General features: G+C 34.9%; 1 protein-coding gene across 1 annotated transcript in view; it reads left to right on the forward strand.

Moving 5' to 3' along the window:
- UNC13C (unc-13 homolog C) overlaps positions 1–19,689 on the forward strand; it is a 620,990-nt gene that overhangs the window by 114,588 nt on the left and 486,713 nt on the right. Inside the window, exons 2-3 of the mRNA XM_032174369.2 lie at positions 14,997–15,019; positions 15,599–15,663. Of these exons, the coding sequence (XP_032030260.1) occupies positions 14,997–15,019; positions 15,599–15,663 (88 nt within the window). The remainder of the gene's footprint in view (positions 1–14,996; positions 15,020–15,598; positions 15,664–19,689) is intronic.

A 19,689-nucleotide genomic window follows, 5' to 3' on the forward strand; every position in this document is an offset into this window, starting at 1 on the left:
TTCCCACTGAGTCTCTGCTTACAGAACCCTAGTTGGGAGGGAAATTAGTACCTAATTGCTGCTTCCCATCACTGATATCAGGGGAGTAACCTCATTACTACTGAGAAATGGTCCAAGTCCTGACTCTCAACTAGACCTCTCAACTAGGTCATTCTCTTGCTTAAAAACAATCTGATTCCACATTCCTCCTCTAACACCATTCCAGTGAGGAAGAGAGGGGCACATCACTACTGCTTCTTTTGGGTGGAAGTTCAGGCTTTGAGTCCCAAGATCAATAGCTAATCTACAGTCTTCTCTCCAGTTTTCAGTTTATTATATTTTACATATAATGACCAGAATTGTTAGTTGCACTTGGTGGGAGTAACAGGGAGAGTAGGTGTATTTTTCCTGGAAGCGGAAGTTCCACTAATGAATTTTACATTGTTAAAGCACGGTTTTATCACAGGGGTAAATACAGCTTGGCCAGATGCATACATATGTACATACATCGACATTGCTAGATTAATTGCAAAATATTCTTTAGGATTTTACTCATCTGTGATACTGGTATGTAATCTTATCATGTACTTTCTTTTCTGATTTCAGTATCAAGCTTATACTAGCCTTAGAAAATTAATTAGGTGCATATCTTTCTGTATCCTACTTCTACAGTCAAATGTATACTATGTGGAAGTTATTCATTTTATAAATATTTGTTAAAATGTATCTAATAGTTTAAAATATTAGATATTCTTTGATAGGGAGAATTTTCTACTGATTCAATTTCTTTAATAATTGATACTGTTTAGTTTTTCTATTATTTTTGAGTAAATTTTGGTAATTTATAGTTTTAAGAAAATTTTTATTTTGATAGTTTAATAGTCTTAGAAAATTATCCATTTCCTTAAGTTTGACCATTAATTGGCATAAAGATGTATATATCATTTTCTCAGAACTTTTCAAAATCTTTACCGTACCTTTAACTATATCCTTTTACATAATAATAATATTGTTTATAAGTACATTCTATTTTCTTAATCAATGCTGCTTAAGATTTATACTTCCATTAAAACTTTTAAAAAGTCTTTATTTATACTGATTTTTACATGTCATAAGTTTACATTATTTGTCTTTTTTTTGTACTTTGAGTTTATAATGTGGTTTTTGTTTTTAGCTTCTTGAGTTGCACTTAAACTGATCTATTTTACTTTTTTGTTATATTTTAAACAAAGTTTTAAGGTTATAACCTTTCTTTTGTTGCATTAAATTTATCTCACAAATATATGTATGCATGTGATGTGTTTTAGTGCATTTAGTTTTAATTTTTATTAATGTTTTATCATTTCCATTGCGATTTCTTTTCCTATAAAATAAGGCATGCTTAAAAGTTTTCAAATGTGGTTTTCATTTTTGTTTTTGTTGTATTTTATTTTGTTATATTTGAATCACCATTGTTGATTTCTTATTTGATTGGTCTTTTTGATATCTGTGGAATATGTTGAGGCTTCTTGGTGGCCAGGTACATAATTAATTTTTTTTATTTTTATTTTTTTTTTTGTGAGAGGGAGTCTCAGTCTGTCTCCCAGGCAGTGCAGTGGCACAATCTCTGCTCACTGCAAGCTCCGCCTCTTGGGTTGACGCCATTCTCCTGCCTCAGCCTCCCGAGTAACTGGGACTACAGGCGCCCGCCACCACGCCCTGCTAATTTTTTTGTATTTTTATTAGAGACGAGGTTTCACCGTGTTAGCCAGGATGGTCTCTATCTCCTGACCTCATGGTCCGCCCGCCTCGGCCTCCCAAAGTGCTGGGATTATAGGCGTGAGCCACTGCGCCCAGCCCATAATTAATTTTTAATAGTATTTTATGTGAAAAGAATAAATATATTTCAGTTTGGTATGAATTCTGAACCTACATCTATATTTGGTATAGGCTTAAGATTCCTATCTTCATAGGCAATCTTTTCCATTCACGTTCCTAGGTGGAAAGAAAATTTCCCTCTGTTTCTCTGCTTCCATAGTTAATTCTTATCTCATGCTTTTATATTTTATGAGTGTTTTTAATAATATTCTTTCTGGTTTTATTCAAGTAGCTCTAGAAAGTTATAGCTTTTCTTGTGTACAGGTTCTGTTGTACCTGGGTTTACCTCTACTGTAAAAGTTGTATGACCAATGGTGTTATTTATCTTGGTTTTCAACTGTTGCATCCCCTGTCCCTAGCACAGTGCCTAGAACTTAGGGGCACTTGGTGGATGGGAAATGAATCAGTGAATGAAATGTTTCCATATTCCTGCGAGCAATTTGGATTTTTACTGCACTGAAGATTAGTTTTGAGTTGCTTCATTTGTAATGATTGGGAGATTATGTTTGATTTTGAGCTTAGATATGTTTTAAAGTTTAACAAAATCATGTTACCTAGTATTTGTGTGTCTGCATGGAATTTTGGTATATGTGGACCGGAGGGAAGATTTCTTCCATATTATATCTTATTTTGCGTTATTGCCTGGCAGACTAGAATGGATTTTTAAGAACAGAAAATAAAATTTTGATTGTGTTATATATCATTCTCTTGCTTGAAAACATTGTGTGATTCCACATTGCGATTAGGATATAATTTATATTCCTTAATACAGTAGTCTCCCTGATCTACTATTTACTTTACATGATTTCAGTAACCCATGGTCAACAGCGGTCCAAAAATATTCAATGGAAAATTCCAGAAGTTAAGAATGAGTAAGTTTTAAGTTATATCCCTTCTGAGATAGATAATGAAATCTTAAGCATTCTGCTTTGTCCTGCCCAGGACGTGAGTCATCCCTTTCTTTAGCATATTCATGCTGTATACACTATCCATAGTTAGGCACTTAGTAGTCATCCCAGTTATCACATCTAAACAATGTAGCATGTTTAGGGTTTGGTGCTGTCCTTGGTTTTAGGCATGCACTAGGGATCTTGGAACATATCCCCTCATGAATAAGGGCTGACTTCTGTAAAATATGTAAGGACTTTTATGTTATGAATCTTATTCACTTTCCTTTCGTTTCTTGAAATTGTTTACTGTCGCACTCCCATGTCTCAGTCCCTAACACTCTATGCTCTTTGAAGCTTCAATGCCTTTTGAAATCCTTTTTACTCTGCCAGGAATACCTCCACACATCGACAAAACCCACTCCTCTCCCGAATGAGTCCTTCCCAAACCCAGTGTTCTCCATGGCTGAAGAGTTAGGGGATCTCTTCCCTGTGCTTCCATATCACTTTGTTCATATCTTTAACATCGTTATGATGTTGAACTTTCCTTGCAGTTCGGTTTTTTTCTTTTTTCTTTTTTTTTTTTTTTGACGGAGTCTTGCTCTGTCACCCAGGCTGGAGTGCAGTGGCACAATCTAGGCTCACTGCCAGCTCCGCCTCCCAGGTTTACTTATGCCATTCTCCTCCCTCAGCCTCCCAAGTAGCTGGGACTACAGGTGGCCGCCACCATACCCAGCTAATTTTTTGTATTTTTGGTAGAGTTGGGGTTTCACCATGTTAGCCATGATGGTCTCGATCTCCTGACCTCGTGATCTGCCTGTCTCGGCCTCCCAAAGTGCTGGGATTACAGGCGTGAGCCACTGTGCTCAACCAATTCAGTTTTTTCAGATTACTGTTGAGGCAGTAAATGAGTGATCAAAGATATGTGAGATATGAGTTAGATCAGCATTAATCTCCCAGCACTCATCCAGTTGCATCCAGAAGTACGTCTGAAAGATGCACCATCCACAGGTACTTCCTCTGACCTGGAAGCATGTGCTCATTATTAATAATTAACAAGACAGTTGAAGGAATTCAATAAAAGGGAAGATAAAGTTATTTGCATACTTACCTAGCACACAGTAGGTACTCTGTAAAGGCTAATGACAGCTCAGCAACCCTCTGATTTCGTTAATGATTTTTCTTTGCACTGTTTTTGGCTCTCATGTGATGACTTTCAGGCATACTACACATGTATCAAAGTCGTATCTCTTTTAATATGGTGACAGAGCAAACTCTTTCCAAAGAAGATAATGAATTATCACCAGTGGGAAATTTATGCTGTGTTATCACTGAAGAACCTCAGAGCAAAGATGTTTAAGGGAATTCCTAAACTAGATAGGACGGAACTCAATTTACATACAAACTTGGAGATCTCTTCTATTCAAATTTCCTTCAAAAAGTGTGTTATAATAGAGGTAAAACATTAAGGGAGAAAATACAACATTTTTACTTTTCTCTTAGAAGATTGTAAATTGACTATATCTATCCATCTTAATCTTAAATGTAGGCATTAGGTATTATGAATATTTATTTTTCATGGTAACTGGTGAATAAACATTCCTTGTTATAGTGAAAATTCACTACACATACCAGAAGATATAGAATTTAGAGCTAGAAGGTTTAGATAGATGCTGGTCAAATATTCTTATTTTACTTATACATGAAGGAAAACAGGGTTAGGGAGATGACATGTTTCCTTAGATTATGTTCAGATTTACTTCCTGAGGATGCTCACACAAGAACCTCTGATGGGTCTAAGACACAGGAGACACACATATATTATTTGTATTTCTATATACTGAGAATTTTGGTTTTATAGGTCACCATGCAACATGGTTGAATAGAATAGTGCTGTTCGCCAAGTACATATTTTATCAGTTTTTTTATTTTAAATTGCTTGTGGAATTTGAAGACATTAATTTTTTTTATTATACTTTAGGTTTTAGGGTACATGTGCACAATGTGCAGGTTTGTTGCATATGTATCCATGCGCCATGTTGGTTTGCTGCACCCATTAACTCGTCATTTAGCATTAGGTATATCTCCTAATGCTGTCCCTCCCCCCTCCCCCCACCCCACAACAGTCCCTGGAGTGTGATGTTCCCCTTCCTGTGTCCATGAGTTCTCATTGTTCAATTCCCACCTATGAGTGAGAACATGCGGTGTTTGGTTTTATGTCCTTGTGATAGTTTACTGAGAATGATGTTTTCCAGTTTCATCCATGTCCCTACAAAGGACACGAACTCATCATTTTTTATGGCTGCATAGTATTCCATGGTGTATATGTGCCACATTTTCTTAATCCAGTCTATCGTTGTTGGACATTTGGGTTGGTTTCAAGTCTTTGCTATTGTGAATAGTGCCACAATAAACATACGTGTGCATGTGTCTTTATAGCAGCATGATTTATAATCCTTTGGGTATATACCCAGTAATGGGATGGCTGGGTCAAATGGTATTTCTAGTTCGAGATCCCTGAGGAATCGCCACACTGACTTCCACAATGGTTGAACTAGTTTACAGTCCCACCAACAGTGTAAAAGTGTTCCTATTTCTCCACATCCTCTCCAGCACCTGTTGTTTCCTGCTTTTTTAATGATTGCCATTCTAACTGGTGTGAGATGGTATCTCACTGTGGTTTTGATTTGCATTTCTCTGATGACCAGTGATGATGAACATTTCTTCATGTGTTTTTTGGCTGCATAAAGAAGACATTAAAATTGTATAACCACTGCAAACTTACTTTAATCCCATTTATAGGGGTGGTTTCACTATAAAGTAGATGGATGTACTGTGGTCCCGCATTAACGACATTAAATTGCTGAGCTGCAAATTGAACCTGTTGTGAGATGATATGTGCCTTCTAAGACTGGGAACATTGGGAGCAGCATTATAGGGAGTACCCAGCATGCAATTACAGACATTTTACCACAGTTTTACTAAGCAGAACAACTGTATGTAGAATAAAAGACAATTTATCAGCTAACAAAGGCTGTGTGTGTGTGTGTGTGTGTATTTACTATATCTATACACACAGTAAGTGTATATACATATATGATTATCTGCATATGTATATATGTTTTATATATATATTACACTGCCCCTTGAATAGTAGCCTAGATTTTTGCCTATTGTATACATTTTACATTTTATTCTTTCCCCAGCTTTATTAAGGCATAGTTGACAAATAAATTAGATATTTCAAGGTGTTAAAATATAATTATTTGATATTCATATACATTGTGCAGTGATTACCACAATAAAAGTAACTAATATATCCATCACTATGCTGAGTTACATGTGTGTGTGTGTGTGTGTGTGTGTGTGGTGAGGACACTTATGTACTATATTAACAGATTTCGAGAAAACAATGCAGTATTATTGGCTATAGTTGTCATGCTGTGTATTAGATTCCCAGAATTTTTTCATCTTATAACTGAAAGTTTGTACACTTTGACCAAAAACTCATTTTCCCCACCCCCAGCCCTGGCAACCACTGTTCTATTCTCCACTTTTATGAGTTCAGCTTTTTTTTTTTTTTGAGATTTTACTTATAAGTGAAATAATATTTGTCTTTTCTTTTTCTGCCTTATTTCACCTAGTATATGCCCTCTAGATGAATCAATCTTGTCATGAATGGCAGGAGTTTTTTCTTTTTAATGGTTAAGTAATCATCTGTGTGTGTGTGTGTGTGTGTGTGTATGTGTGTGTGTTTTTGTGTATATACACATATATACACATAACATTGTCTTCATCTGCTGACAAAGAGGTTTTTTTTTTTTTTGAGATGGAGTCTCACTGTCTCCCAGGCTGGAGTGCAGTGGCGCGATCTTGGCTCACTGCAAGCTCCACCCCCCGGGTTCAAGCCATTCTCCTGCCTCAGCCTCCCAAGTAGCTGGGACTACAGGCACCTGCCACCACGCATGGCTAATTTTTTTTTGTATTTTTAGTAGAGATGGGGTTTCACTGAAATAGGTTGTTTTTATACCTTGGCTATGGTGAATAATTCTGCAATGAATATGGCAGTGCAGATATCTCTTCAACATGCTAATCTCATTTTATTTAAATTTATACCTATAAGTGAGATTGCTGGATTATTATGGTAGTTGTATTTTTATGTTTTTGAGGAACCTCCATACTGCTTTACTTAATGGCTGTACCAATTTATATTTCCACCATCAATGTACAAGAGTTCCTTTCTGTCCACACCATTACCACCAACACATTATCTCTTGTGTTTTAATTATAACCATTCTAACAGGTGTGAGGTGATAGCTCATTTTGGTTTTGATTTGCATTTCTCTGCTGATTAATGATATTGAGCACCTTTTTAAATATGTATTAGCCATTAATGTCTTTTTTGAAAAAAAAGTCTGTTTTAGACCCATTGCCAATTTATTAATCAAAGTGTTTGTAATTTTGCTATTGAGTTATATGAGTTTCCTATATATTTGGATATGGACCCTTTATCAGACATATGGTTTGCAAATATTTTCTCCCATTTCACAGGTTTCCTTTTCATTTTGCCGATTGTTTCCTTTGCTCTGCAAAAGCTTGTTAATTTGATGAACCCGTTAATGTTTTACTTTGTTGCCTGCATTTCCAATGTCATATCCAAAGAAATTATTGCTTCATGGCCAATATGTTGCTACTGGTAAATTTTCCTTAAACTTTAATGTTGGAGCTTTATGGGTTCAGGTCCTACACTTAAGAATCCATCCCAAGTTAATTTTTATGTGGTATAAAATAAAGGTCCAATTGTATTCTCTCACATGTGGATATCTGATTTTTCCAATACCATTTATTGAAAAGACAGTCCTTTCCCCATTGTGCATTCTTGGCACCTTCATCAAATATTAGTTTGCCATATGTCTGTGGTTTTATTTCTGAGCTCTCTCTTCTGTTCCATCAGTCTATGTGTCTATTTTTATGCTGGTACCATATTGTTTCGATTACTATAACCTTGTAATGTAGCTTGAAATCAGGACAAATCATGCCCCAGCTTCGTTCTTTTCTCTAAAGATTGCTTTGGCTATTCAGGGCTTTTCTATGATTCCATATAAGTTTTAGAATTTTTTTTCTGTTTCTGTAAAAAAGCCATTGGAATTCTGGTAGAGATTCCTTTGACTCTATAAGCCTTTGAAAAAGCCATTGGAATTGTGGTAGAGATTCCTTTGAATCTGTAGGTCACTTAAAACGCAAGCATTTTAAGAATATCAGTTTTTCCAATGCAGGCACACTGAACATCTTTCCATTTATTTGTGTTTTCTTCAATTATTTCATCGATGTCTTATAGTTTCCAGTGTACAGATCTTTCACCTCCATCATTAAATTTATATCTAAGTATTTAACATTTTGATATTGTAAATTTTAATTTTTAAAAATGTCTTTTTTAAGATGGGGTCTCACTCTGTCACCAAAGCTGGAGTGCAGTGGTGTAATCACTGCTAACTGCAGCCTTGACCTCCCAGGCCTAAGTGATCTTCCCACATCAACCTCCCGAGTAGCTTGGGACTATAGGCACGTGCAACATGCCCTGAAAATTTTTTTTGTATTGTTTTTAGAGACTGGTTTGCCTTGTTGCCCACTGTTTTAACGTTCTTTTTTCAGATAGTTTGTTATATTAGTGTATAGATTTTTTTATCATGACACTTTAAATTTGTTTATTAGTTTCAAGTTTTTTAGTGGAGTCTAGGGTTTTCCATATATGAGATACTGTCACCTGTAAGCAGAAACGATTTACTTCTTCATTTTTTTATTTAGATGCCTTTTATTTATTTTTTTCTTGCCTTATTTCTCCGGTGAGAGCTTCTAGTACTATGCTGGATAGAAATGATGAGAGTGGGAGCGCTTGTCTTGTTTCTGATCTTAGGGGAAAATCTTTCAGCTTTTCACTGTTGAGTATGATGTTAGCTATGGGCTTATTGTATATGGCTTTTATTATGTCCAGGGACATTCCCTCTATACCTAATTTGCTGAGAGTTTTTATCATGAAAAGATGTTGAATTTTGTCAAGGCTTTTTCTGCGTCTATTCAGATCATTATATAATTTTCATCCTTCATTCTTTTATTTTTGTGTATCGCTTTTTTTTTTTTCAACTTTAAGACAGGGTCTCGCTCTGTCACCCAGGAGTGCAGTGGCACAGTCTAGGCTCACTGCAGCCTCAATATTCTCAATCAGTCCTCCCATCTCAGCCTCCCTAGTAGCTGGGAGTAGAGGTATACACCACCATGCTTGGCTAATTTTTGTATTTTTAGTAGAGATGGTGTCTTGCCCCCGCTAGTCTTGCCCAGGCTATTCTTAAACTCCTAGGCTCTAGTGGTCTGCCCACTTGGGCCTCCCAAAGGGTTTGGATCACAGGCATCAGCCACTGCACCCAGCCGTATATGCCATTTATTGATTTGCATTCATTGAAACATCCTTGCATCCCAAGGATAAATTCCATTTGATCATGGTGTATGATCTTTTACTATGCCATTGAATTTGGTTTGCTAGCATTTTGTTGAAGATGTTTTGCATCTATGTTCATCAGGAAGAGTGGCTGGTAATTTTCTTGTTGAATCCTTGTCTGGCTTTGGTGTGAGTAATGCTGGCCCATAAAATGAGGTATAAGTATTATCTCCTCTTCAATTTTTTGGAAGAGTTTGAGAAATATTGGTGTTAAATCTTGGCACACAATGAAGCTATCTTGTAATGGGCTGTTCTTTGTTGAGAGATAATTGATGACTACTTCTGTGTTGTTACTCATTATTGGTCTGCTCAGACTTTCTCTTTCTTTATGATTTAGTATTGGTAGGTTGTATGTTCTAGTAATTTATCCATTTCTTCCAGGTTATTCAATTTGATGGCATGTAATTATTCATAGTGGTCTCTTAAGATCCTTTGTAGTTTTGTGCTACCAGTTGTAATGTTGCTCTTCCATTTATAATTTTATTTATTGGATCCATTTCTCTTATTTTCTTGGTGAGTCTAGCTAAGAGTTTGACAATTTTGTTTACATTTTCAAAGAAAACCCTCTTAGTTTCATCTATCTTTTCCATTGTCATTGTAGTCTCTATTTCATTTATTCCTTCTGTAATCTTTATTATTTCCTTAGTTCTGCTGACATTGGGCTTAGTTTGTTTTGTTTTGTATCTAGTTCTGTGAAGTAAAAATTTAGGTTATTTGAGATCTTCTTTTAAATGTGGGTGTTTATTACTTTATCCCTCTTAGAAGTGCTTTTGCTACATCCCGTAAGTTTTGATATATTTTGTTTCTATTTTTGTTTGTCTCTAAATATTTATTTATTTCACCTTTGACCCGTTGGTTCTTCAGGAGTGTGTTGTTTTATTTCCACATATTTGTGGATGTTCTAAAATTCTTCCTGTTATTGATTTCTACTTTCAAATATTGTGGTCAGAAAAAACACTTGATATGATTTCAGTGTTTAAATTTGTTAAGATGTGTTTTGTGGCTTGAAGACTTTTCCAAAATTTACACTCCACAGGAATATATATTCTGCTGCTGTTGGGTAGGATATTGTGTCATTTTAAAATATTTTAAACAATATGATTATTAAATAACAGAATCTTGGAAAATATAAGAGAATATCAATGAATATATTAACCTATTACTGAAGATTAATAACGTTACGGTGATTTTTTTCAAGTCTTTATCTATATATAACTGTTTTTGTCTTTACTTAGTCACCTTATAACCTCAAGTAACCTTAAACATGAGGTTACTTCCTAATTTTTATTTTATACATCAGAAACATTTTCTATATTTTTATTTAGCCTCTAAATGCATTGATTTTAATGGTCACAGATTATTGCATCAAAGTCATAGAACATAATTTTCAACCCATAGTTCTATATTTAATCATGTATGCTTTTGCAATATTTTGTAGTAAATAATGAAACAGTGCCAATCTTAACACATTTTTTAGTATTTAAATTGTATGTTTGCTAGGGTTGCCATAACATAATATCAAAAATTGAGTGACTTTAGAATAGCAGAAATTTATTCTCAGAGTTCTAGAGGCTGGACGTTCACTATCAAGGTATTGGCAGGGCCACATTCCCTCTGAAGGAACTAGGGGAGAATCTATTGAGGCCTCCCCCCAAGTTTCTGGGAGTTGCTTGGCTTATGGAAGCATCACTAATCTTTACTTGATATTATTGTGTGTGCATATATCTCCAAATTTCCCCTAATTTTTTTTTTTTTTTGAGATGACGTCTCACTCTGTCACCAGGCTGGAGTGCAGTGGCACAATCTCGGCTCACTGCAACCTCCGCCTCCTGGGTTCAACCGATTCTTGTGCCTCAGCCTCCCAAATAGCTGGGGTTACAGGCACGCACCACCATGTCCAGCTAATTTTTGTATTTTTAGTAGAGACGGGGTTTCACCATGTCGGCCAGGTTGGTCTCAAACTCCTGACCTCATGACCTGCCCGCCTCAGCCTCCCAAAGTGCCAGGATTACAGGTGTGAGCCACTGCATCCGACCCAAATTTCCCCTTTTTATAAGAACACCAGTCACATTGGATTATGAGTCCACCCTACTCTGGTATGGCCTGTTTTAACTAGTTCCATCTGCAGTGATCCTATTTCTAAACAAGTCCACACTGTGATGTACAGACATTAGGACTTCAACATTTAAATTGGGAGAGGTGGCACACAATTCAACCCATAACAAAAATAATTTCCTTAGCACCAGTTTCCAAAAGTGGAATTTTCCTGTCAAAACAGTCTATTGATAGACATATTATGAAAGATTTTTTAAACTTATATTATTAAAATTTTCATGCTCATCAACTATGCATGATAGTGTTTGATTAATAATTTCAACAGCCTTGGGAATTATTTTTAATATCATTAAAATCAATATCTTTAATCTTCATTAATTTTGTAATCATTAGTTGTAGTTTTAGTAACATAGATAATTTGTATGTGTATTTACCATTGTTGCATTTTAATTTGTCAATTATCTATGAAGTCTAAATTTAAAAATCTCATTCCAAAGTTTTAATAAATATTCCTTTCTCTTTTTACTTGTCTTTCTTCCTTTAATTATTCTATATTTAAATATTTAATGTATGTGGAGCTTGGTGGCATATGTATGAGATGAGGATACAAATGAATATTATAGATACTTAACCTATTGTCTGAGCACCATTTACTGGCTAGTGCTTCTCTTTGTCTTTAATAAAAAATGTTTTCTTAGTCATTAAATTCTTGAGTATAAGGGTTTCTTAATTATATTTTGTGTTTCACTTTTAATCTGTTATTTTGCCAGGACCATAGTGTTTTAGCTGTTATAAACTATTAATACTTTTATAGATTCATCTCATAATGCTTCTTTTACAAAATTTTAGATATTTTTACTTGTTTATTAATCCAGTTACACTTAAAATTGGTAAAATTTCAAGTTACAGCAATCTGCCATTAGGATTTTGACTGTCAAATCTACAAATCTGTTAGATTATAATTCATCATCACTATATAGAAAAACGAAATAATATTTTCCATTATTCAGATTTTTAGATGTTCCATGAAGTGGTGTAGCTTATTAAAATTGTCCATTCCAATATTTAAGAAATGGTTATTGGTCATCTCCTATATTTCGGGAATGTGGTAAGAGTAAAAAAAAGGGAGAGAGAGAGATTAGAAAACAGACTACCATCAAGGAGCTCAAATTCTGAAAGGATTGCAGATAAGGAAACTGGCAAAGGATGAATATTAGCAAAGAGGAAAGCACAGTGCACAATATTGAACCCAGGACAACAGCAGGGACAAGTGTCACAAGTTTCCAGAAAGAGGGGTTGTGTTTCAGCTAGGTTTGGGACATAACAGGCAGTCAGTTCGATGAGGATGGAGAACAGTTGTTTCACAGGGAGGAAACAGCACTGCAAAGGCACATAGATTTCAAAGAACATGGCACAGAAATGGAACTTCAAGAATGTAATTGTGACTGAAGTTTATGATGTGAATGAGATATAATGAGTGATGAGATTGCATTTCACATGGATTTTATGTTCTTTCATGAGGGTACTGTGTGTCATTTGCGGGTTTTATGAAGGGGAGTGACATAATTTTATCTTTTTTAGAAAGATTTCAGGGAAGAATACAGCAGGGAGACAAGAAAGCAGTCAAAGTGAACAAAAAAGTTTCATTGGCAATAAACATGTGTTCAGTGAATGAATGAAACATTGAAAGAACTGATGTATTACCATATTTAACAGGTGAAAAGTAATTGATGACCTTGTTAAGATTACCTTTATTTAGTGGGATGGTTGAGATGGAAGACAGATATCAACAGGAGATAATGAATACAAAGTACTCATTCAAAATATTGCATATGTGAAATCAGATCTTATTTCATTGTTTTCCAAACTAGTTGCTAGTGCATAGGAAATAACATTATTATTTTGTTTATGGGTTGACTATATAGTTACTCTGTTGACTCTTTTGTTTAATAGTTTTCTATGTGATTTTGTATGTTTTGATTACTAGATATAAAATTATAATTCTTATAAAAATAACTTTCTATTTTGCCTTCTAATAATTATATAGTTTATTTTCATTAGTTTTAATATATAGGCCAGAATTTTCAGGAAGATGTGAGAATGATGCTTTTGGAGAGTTTTGTTTGCTTTTAATGATCATAGAAATTCCCTACTATTTCACACATAAATTGCTGACTTTAATAGTATATATAATACTTTTTTAACATATTAAACTTAAAGAAGACCCATTATAATCCTCTTTTAAGGAGGTTTTGAATGACTAGAAGGTTTTGATTTTTTATCAGATGACTTTTGCTCCCTATGAAAATTAAGATATCTATTTTCTGGCCAATTGATATGTCATATTAAATTAGTCATTCCATTATTTGATACTTTGGGTACAATTTTCTTGAATATGGTATATTATTCTGCAATAATGCTAAATTTTATTTATTTTATATAGTATTTTAAAATAATTATGGCCATAATAAGATTTATCTTTTATTACTTCACAATACATTTTACCCTGTTTTGCATTTGGAGATACAACCCTGAGATACTGTAAAATCTGCACCAAAATATTTACTTATGATAGTTAAGCAGCCTATACTTAATGAGTCAAGAAAAGTAATGCATTTCAGATTTTCATCAGTAAGGGTCACCACTGAGCTACATGACCTTGGACAAATTTTAATCTTTCCAGTGCTCATTTATATAAACAAGGGATTTGAACTAAGTAAACTCCAGTGTCACTCCAGCTCTAGCATTTTGCCGACTTGTATCCATAGAGAAGTTTCTCCAGTTTTATGCTAACAAGCAAAGATGAATTAATGAGTTTCAGAGCAATAGTACTGTGTAAGGTAGTAATAGACTCTATCCTATGACCAGGCAAATTTAAACCTGGGTTTAGAAAATGATGACACAGTAGTCCATTCTCCATCTCCTTGGGTCCATGAGCAGTTGGACCTGGAAAATGTTGGCCCTATGTTTTATCTTAAGTTGCGTCTGAAGGCTGTAGACCAAGCACCCTTCGCTGTTCTGTTCAGCTGACCTGAAACATTAGATGTAAAGGGCACCAGATGGGAGATCAGGAGCCCTGAATTTGTGTCCCTCTTCTGCCATTTACTAGCTTTGTGATCTTAATCAAGTCACTTAACCACTTTAGCCATCAGTTTTCTTATGTGTAAGATGGAATCAACTTAATCTTTTAGCTCGTAAACTCTATGATATGAGAAGCCATAAATATATAATCTCTTAATAAAACAACTTTTATCTATAGAGTCATCTGAGGTTTACTTTCCCAAATATTGATCTCAATTAATTCTATCAACAACATTGCGAGGCAATTAGTCAAAGTATTTGTGATCGTATTACAGAGTTGGATCCAGGCTCTTGACTTCAAAGAGTTTGGTAGCTTACCCAATGCGTCTAGTAAGTGGCAGAGCCTCAGCTGGAGCCCAGGACTTCTGATTCTTCAACTGTGTTCTTTTCTTAATATAACACATTGTCTTTCATTAAATCCTGTAATCACTTTTATACTTTTCAAGCATTCTATTACATTTCCCTGTACTTTAAATTATGAGAACCAGCTATCCTTATACCCTTGGGCTCAACCTTGAAACTCTGTTTATTTATAATTTTAAACAATGTAACATATTAACACTCTGTTCATGTATATGTTTAAACGATTTCTTGAAAAGTACTCCATCTAACATTTATCCCTTCTTTTCCTGATTCTCTTTCAGATAGCAGTTCTGTGGATGAAAAGGTTTTAAATCATACTTATTCTTCCCTCCTGAGGGATCTTGTCTTTTGTACATGTTTGTTTGTGACATATTAGACCTGTTTGATTCCTCTGTTTTAGTTTTGAAATGTGCATGTTATCCCAGCTTTCCATTATTTGGTTGTCCTTTAAGTGTGCCCCTGATATGTTGCACTTATGGAGAGGTCACACCTTGCCAGCTGCGCTTACCTTAGCTATACTTGCCAACCTAGGGGTCTGCTACTGTCAAACACAGCATCTTTTCTTAAGTCTGGCTAATCATGACCTTTCTGACTGATTCATGATCTTCACTGCACATATCAAGTTTTAAGGGCAAATAGTACTTGGAATATGATATATTTTCCTGGACTCTGCCAGGGCATTTGTTTAAATGCTGACAGCTAATTTCAAAACCTCTACTCATAAAAACACAGTAGCTTTGACTTGGAGCTGACCCTGCTTAGCATCTGTCATACTAGGTGTTACGTGTGTAGTGCAGCTGACCTGTGTCCCGATTTCATGTACATAAAACCGTAGTATGCTAAAAGCCTGTTTGTTTTGTTTTTCTCTCACTCTTCATTTAAGGCTCGAATAGTAAGTGGCAATGATTTCGAGGCTTCCAAATTTTCTGCACTCCAGGTGTGTGGTGGGTAAGTACCTTCATACCTTTCTAATTTATTCCATTCATAGATGGCACTTGGCTGTGTTCTCAACACATATGCTTTGAATACAACATGCTGCATGATTAGCTAGTCTCATTGTTACTTCATTCCACAATGAAGTCAACATTATAGTGTTTTCTTAAAAAAATAATACATGTTAACTGTAAAACAATTCTAAAAATATGAATATATATGATTATATATATATATGTAAGTCAAAATCACCTAACCAGTTTAACTGTTAACATTATCATTACATACCCAAATAGAACCACATAATGTTATGTGAATGAATTCATATTGATACAATTAATGCTCTCTTTCAATGTGCTTGTTTGCACTTAATGATATATGTGCATGAACATTTTTCCTGTCAACTCAATGAATGTAATCTATACTATTATTTTTCATAGTTGCATAGTATTACACTTCACATAAGTATCAAAGTATTTAAAATTTAATCACAAAAATAATGTATGAAATTTATTTTCTATGTAAAAAATTCAAGCAGCCTCGTCTTTAATGTTAAAAGTTACATCCACACTGGTATCAGTGTGGCATGAATGTTCATAGGCATTTTTCTGCGTGTTTGTAGTACATATCTATGTTCATATAAGTAGTTTTGCAATGTGTTTTTTTTTTGCATTTTAACATAAAACAGTCCACTCTGTGTAAATAAATAAGCATGAATTTAATGCTGACTTTGTATCTAGTGCTGTTAAAATTGTTCTATACATAATGACTCACTTAACCTTTACAATGGCCGTATGAGGTAAGTACTATTTTGACTCTAATTTTACTCTCATGAGCTCAGGCGATCCACCCACCTTGGCCTCCAAAGCGCTGGGATTACATGCATGAGCCACCGTGCCTGGCAAATAATTTAAATATATGTACATATATATGTATATGTGTATTAGATGTTTTATAAATGTTGAAATTTGAATACATTTATGTACAGTATAAATAGAAGCAAAATTTATAGCCATGTTTTAGTTTTTTTACCTAGGCAAAAATTTCACAGTTCTGTTTTATAATACACTCATTTTTTGAAAATCAGCTTGTTATTAAATACATCCACATGTTACTTATTTTAAATAAAATATTTGTAAGATTTAAAGTTTTAAATGTAAAGCTTCTAAAAATTAATATATATGTATCTTTTTTATTTTGATTTTTCCAAATAGAAGTGATTAAGATGTTATTTCTGTTACATCTCTAACTTCAATGTCCTTGAAATTTGTGAAGAATTACTCTCATTCATATTCTAATGTTATAGTAATTTAAATGAGTTATAAAACCAGCTGTGGTGAAAGATCACTATGAATTATTCAGAGATATTAAGGTAGTGAATAGACTAATCTCTCTACTACAACACCACAAATACTGTGTCTTTAAGTTTGCCAGCAATAATAATTTGACAACTAAATTAAATGGTTGTCTTAGGAAATCATTAAGTTGAATTCTAGTTTAGTTATGAAAAATGTTGGGACATAATGTCATGCACCTGGAGGTTTATCTGAGTTTATGATGTTATAGATTCTGCACCTCCCCCTCGCCTACAGCATCTATCACTTTGTAAAAATTTGATTTGCTAACTCATGTCTGAATATGGACTTGATCCTTGCCAGAGCAACAGATTTAATCTACATCCATGCTTTTGTTAGGCAGATGCAGTAGAAATGTCTGGCTAAAATAGTTCCTCTCTGCATTTCGAATAGATCTTTCCACATTGTTACGTTTTCTGAAAATGCCTCTTTCAATGACTTTCTAAGGGATTTTGGAACTGTGGTATATGGGAAGAGGGTGATAATTTTCAGTCATCAGGAGAATTTGTCATTGCCTGAATGCTTATTTTCTCTTAAAGAACCTGAAGGGTACATTTACATATGAGCCTTCAATCACAAGCTCTTTCAGAAAGATGTGCTTATTTTACTTTTTCTATAAATATTTTAGAATATATTTTTTAAATAAAATGAAATACTATTTAAATATCACAACTTCTATTATCCTGAAAAACTATGGCTGGGGCAGACTTTTGAAATACGTAGTCATTGCTTTTCTATTACAATGCTGCTAAATCTTCCACTTTTCTACCTTCGCCATCCCCAATCGTTTGAGAGCCAAATGACATTCATCCTTCCCTTAGTTTACTCAGGTGTCAATGAGAGAATAATCTATACACACTAAAACCAAATTAATAAACTATATACACTGAAACCAGATAATGAAATTAATAATTCTGCTTTCTGATTTCTGCTTAGCTCTCTGTACATTTCCTGTAAGTGTTGCCAGAAAAGACATGGCAAATTTCATTGTGTTTTTCCTATATCTGTCACAATAAAAGTTCAGATAGGCTCTGGGGAAAAACTGGAAGAGGGACAGAGAAGAGGTGACAGAAAAATAAAAGGAACAAGGGAAAGTGGGAAGGATACATGTTTTGATGAAACCAATGAATTTAACATTTATACCCTTTATTGGTTTTATAAGATTTTGTTAACTTTTGTCATCTACATAAGCAAAGAGTCATACAGAAAGCACACAGCAACTCAATATGAAAAGTACAAGAGGTTTACTGGGCAGAAATGTCTCAAAGATAAAATGGAGAGGTAGCAGAAGTAGGTGAGAAGAGCCTTTGGACCATGACACAGTTCTTACATTTGCAAAAGTATATGGAGCAGGAAGGAGAATTGAGTATGAAAAGCCTGAAATGGACTATAATGAGGCTAAAAGAAAGCCATTCAGACAAACGGAGAGGAAAGTTTGCTTATTAGAGGAGTCTTTCATTGGATACAAGTAGCCAGCTCTATTATCTCCACTAAGTTTAGCCATTGGTTGGGAACAGCTTGGGGAGGGTGTAGCCTTGGGGTGAATGCTGCAGTGGATACTGGAGCTGTGGCAGCTGGAGGCTTTTACCCAACTATCCTGCAGCAGATTCTGTCTAAGGGATATCTGAGTGATACATGCCCATGGCAGTTACCCAGCATCAGTTTGATGAAACTACTTTTTTTTTTTTTTTTTTTTTTTTTTTTTTTTTTGAGACAGAGTCTCGCTCTGTTGCCCAGATTGGGGTGCAGTGGCAGAATCTCCGCTCACTGCAAGCTCTGCCTCCTGGGTTCATGCCATTCTCCTGCCTCAGCCTCCTGAGTAGCTGGGACTACAGGCGCCCTCCACCACGCCTGGCCAATTTTTTGTATTTTTAGTAGAAATAGGGTTCACCATGTTAGCCAGGATGGTCTCGATCTCCTGACCTCGTGATCTGCCCACCTCGGCCTCCCAAAGTGCTGGGATTGCTGGCATGAGCCACTGCGCCTGGCCTGATGAAGCTACTTTTAGTCAATGATAGTGAACAAAGTCACATGAGTACCTTCTCCAAATGTGAAACACGTTTTTAATTAGAATAACACTGCTTTGGTGCTTTGATTGTATATGACTTAAGTCTACCTTTCCCTTGACATTTGTAGTTAGAACTCCACTGGTTGAATTATAAGAAGCATCACAAGGGGTGTGTGTGTGTGTGTGTGTGTGTGTGTATTCTGAAAGTACCACAAGTCTATAAAACAGTGGTTGAATTATAAGAAGCATTGCAAGGTGTGTGTGTGTGTGTGTGTGGGTGTGTGTCTATTCTCAAAGCACCAGACTTGCATGCACCACAATTTGGACAAGTCTATAAAACAATGGTGGGATTAGGGAAAAACAGTTTGGGGAGGATATTATCATCTTTATTTTCTTTCTTCACTAGTCATTGAAGTTCATCTCTGCAGTACAGTTCTCTTTTTATTTTATTTTATTTTATATTATTTTATTTTATTTTATTTTTATTTTGTTTTTATTTTGTTTTTATTTTTATTTTATTTTTTTATTTTTTTTATTATACTTTAGGTTTTAGGGTACATGTGCACAATGTGCAGGTTTGTTACATATGTATCCATGTGCCATGTTGATTTCCTGCACCCATTAGCTCGTCATTTAGCATTAGGTATATCTCCTAATGCTGTCCCCGCCCCCCCCCCC

This window comes from Hylobates moloch, unplaced genomic scaffold (genome assembly GCF_009828535.3).
Source record: "Hylobates moloch isolate HMO894 unplaced genomic scaffold, HMol_V3 SCAFFOLD_14, whole genome shotgun sequence".
NCBI lineage: Eukaryota > Metazoa > Chordata > Mammalia > Primates > Hylobatidae > Hylobates > Hylobates moloch.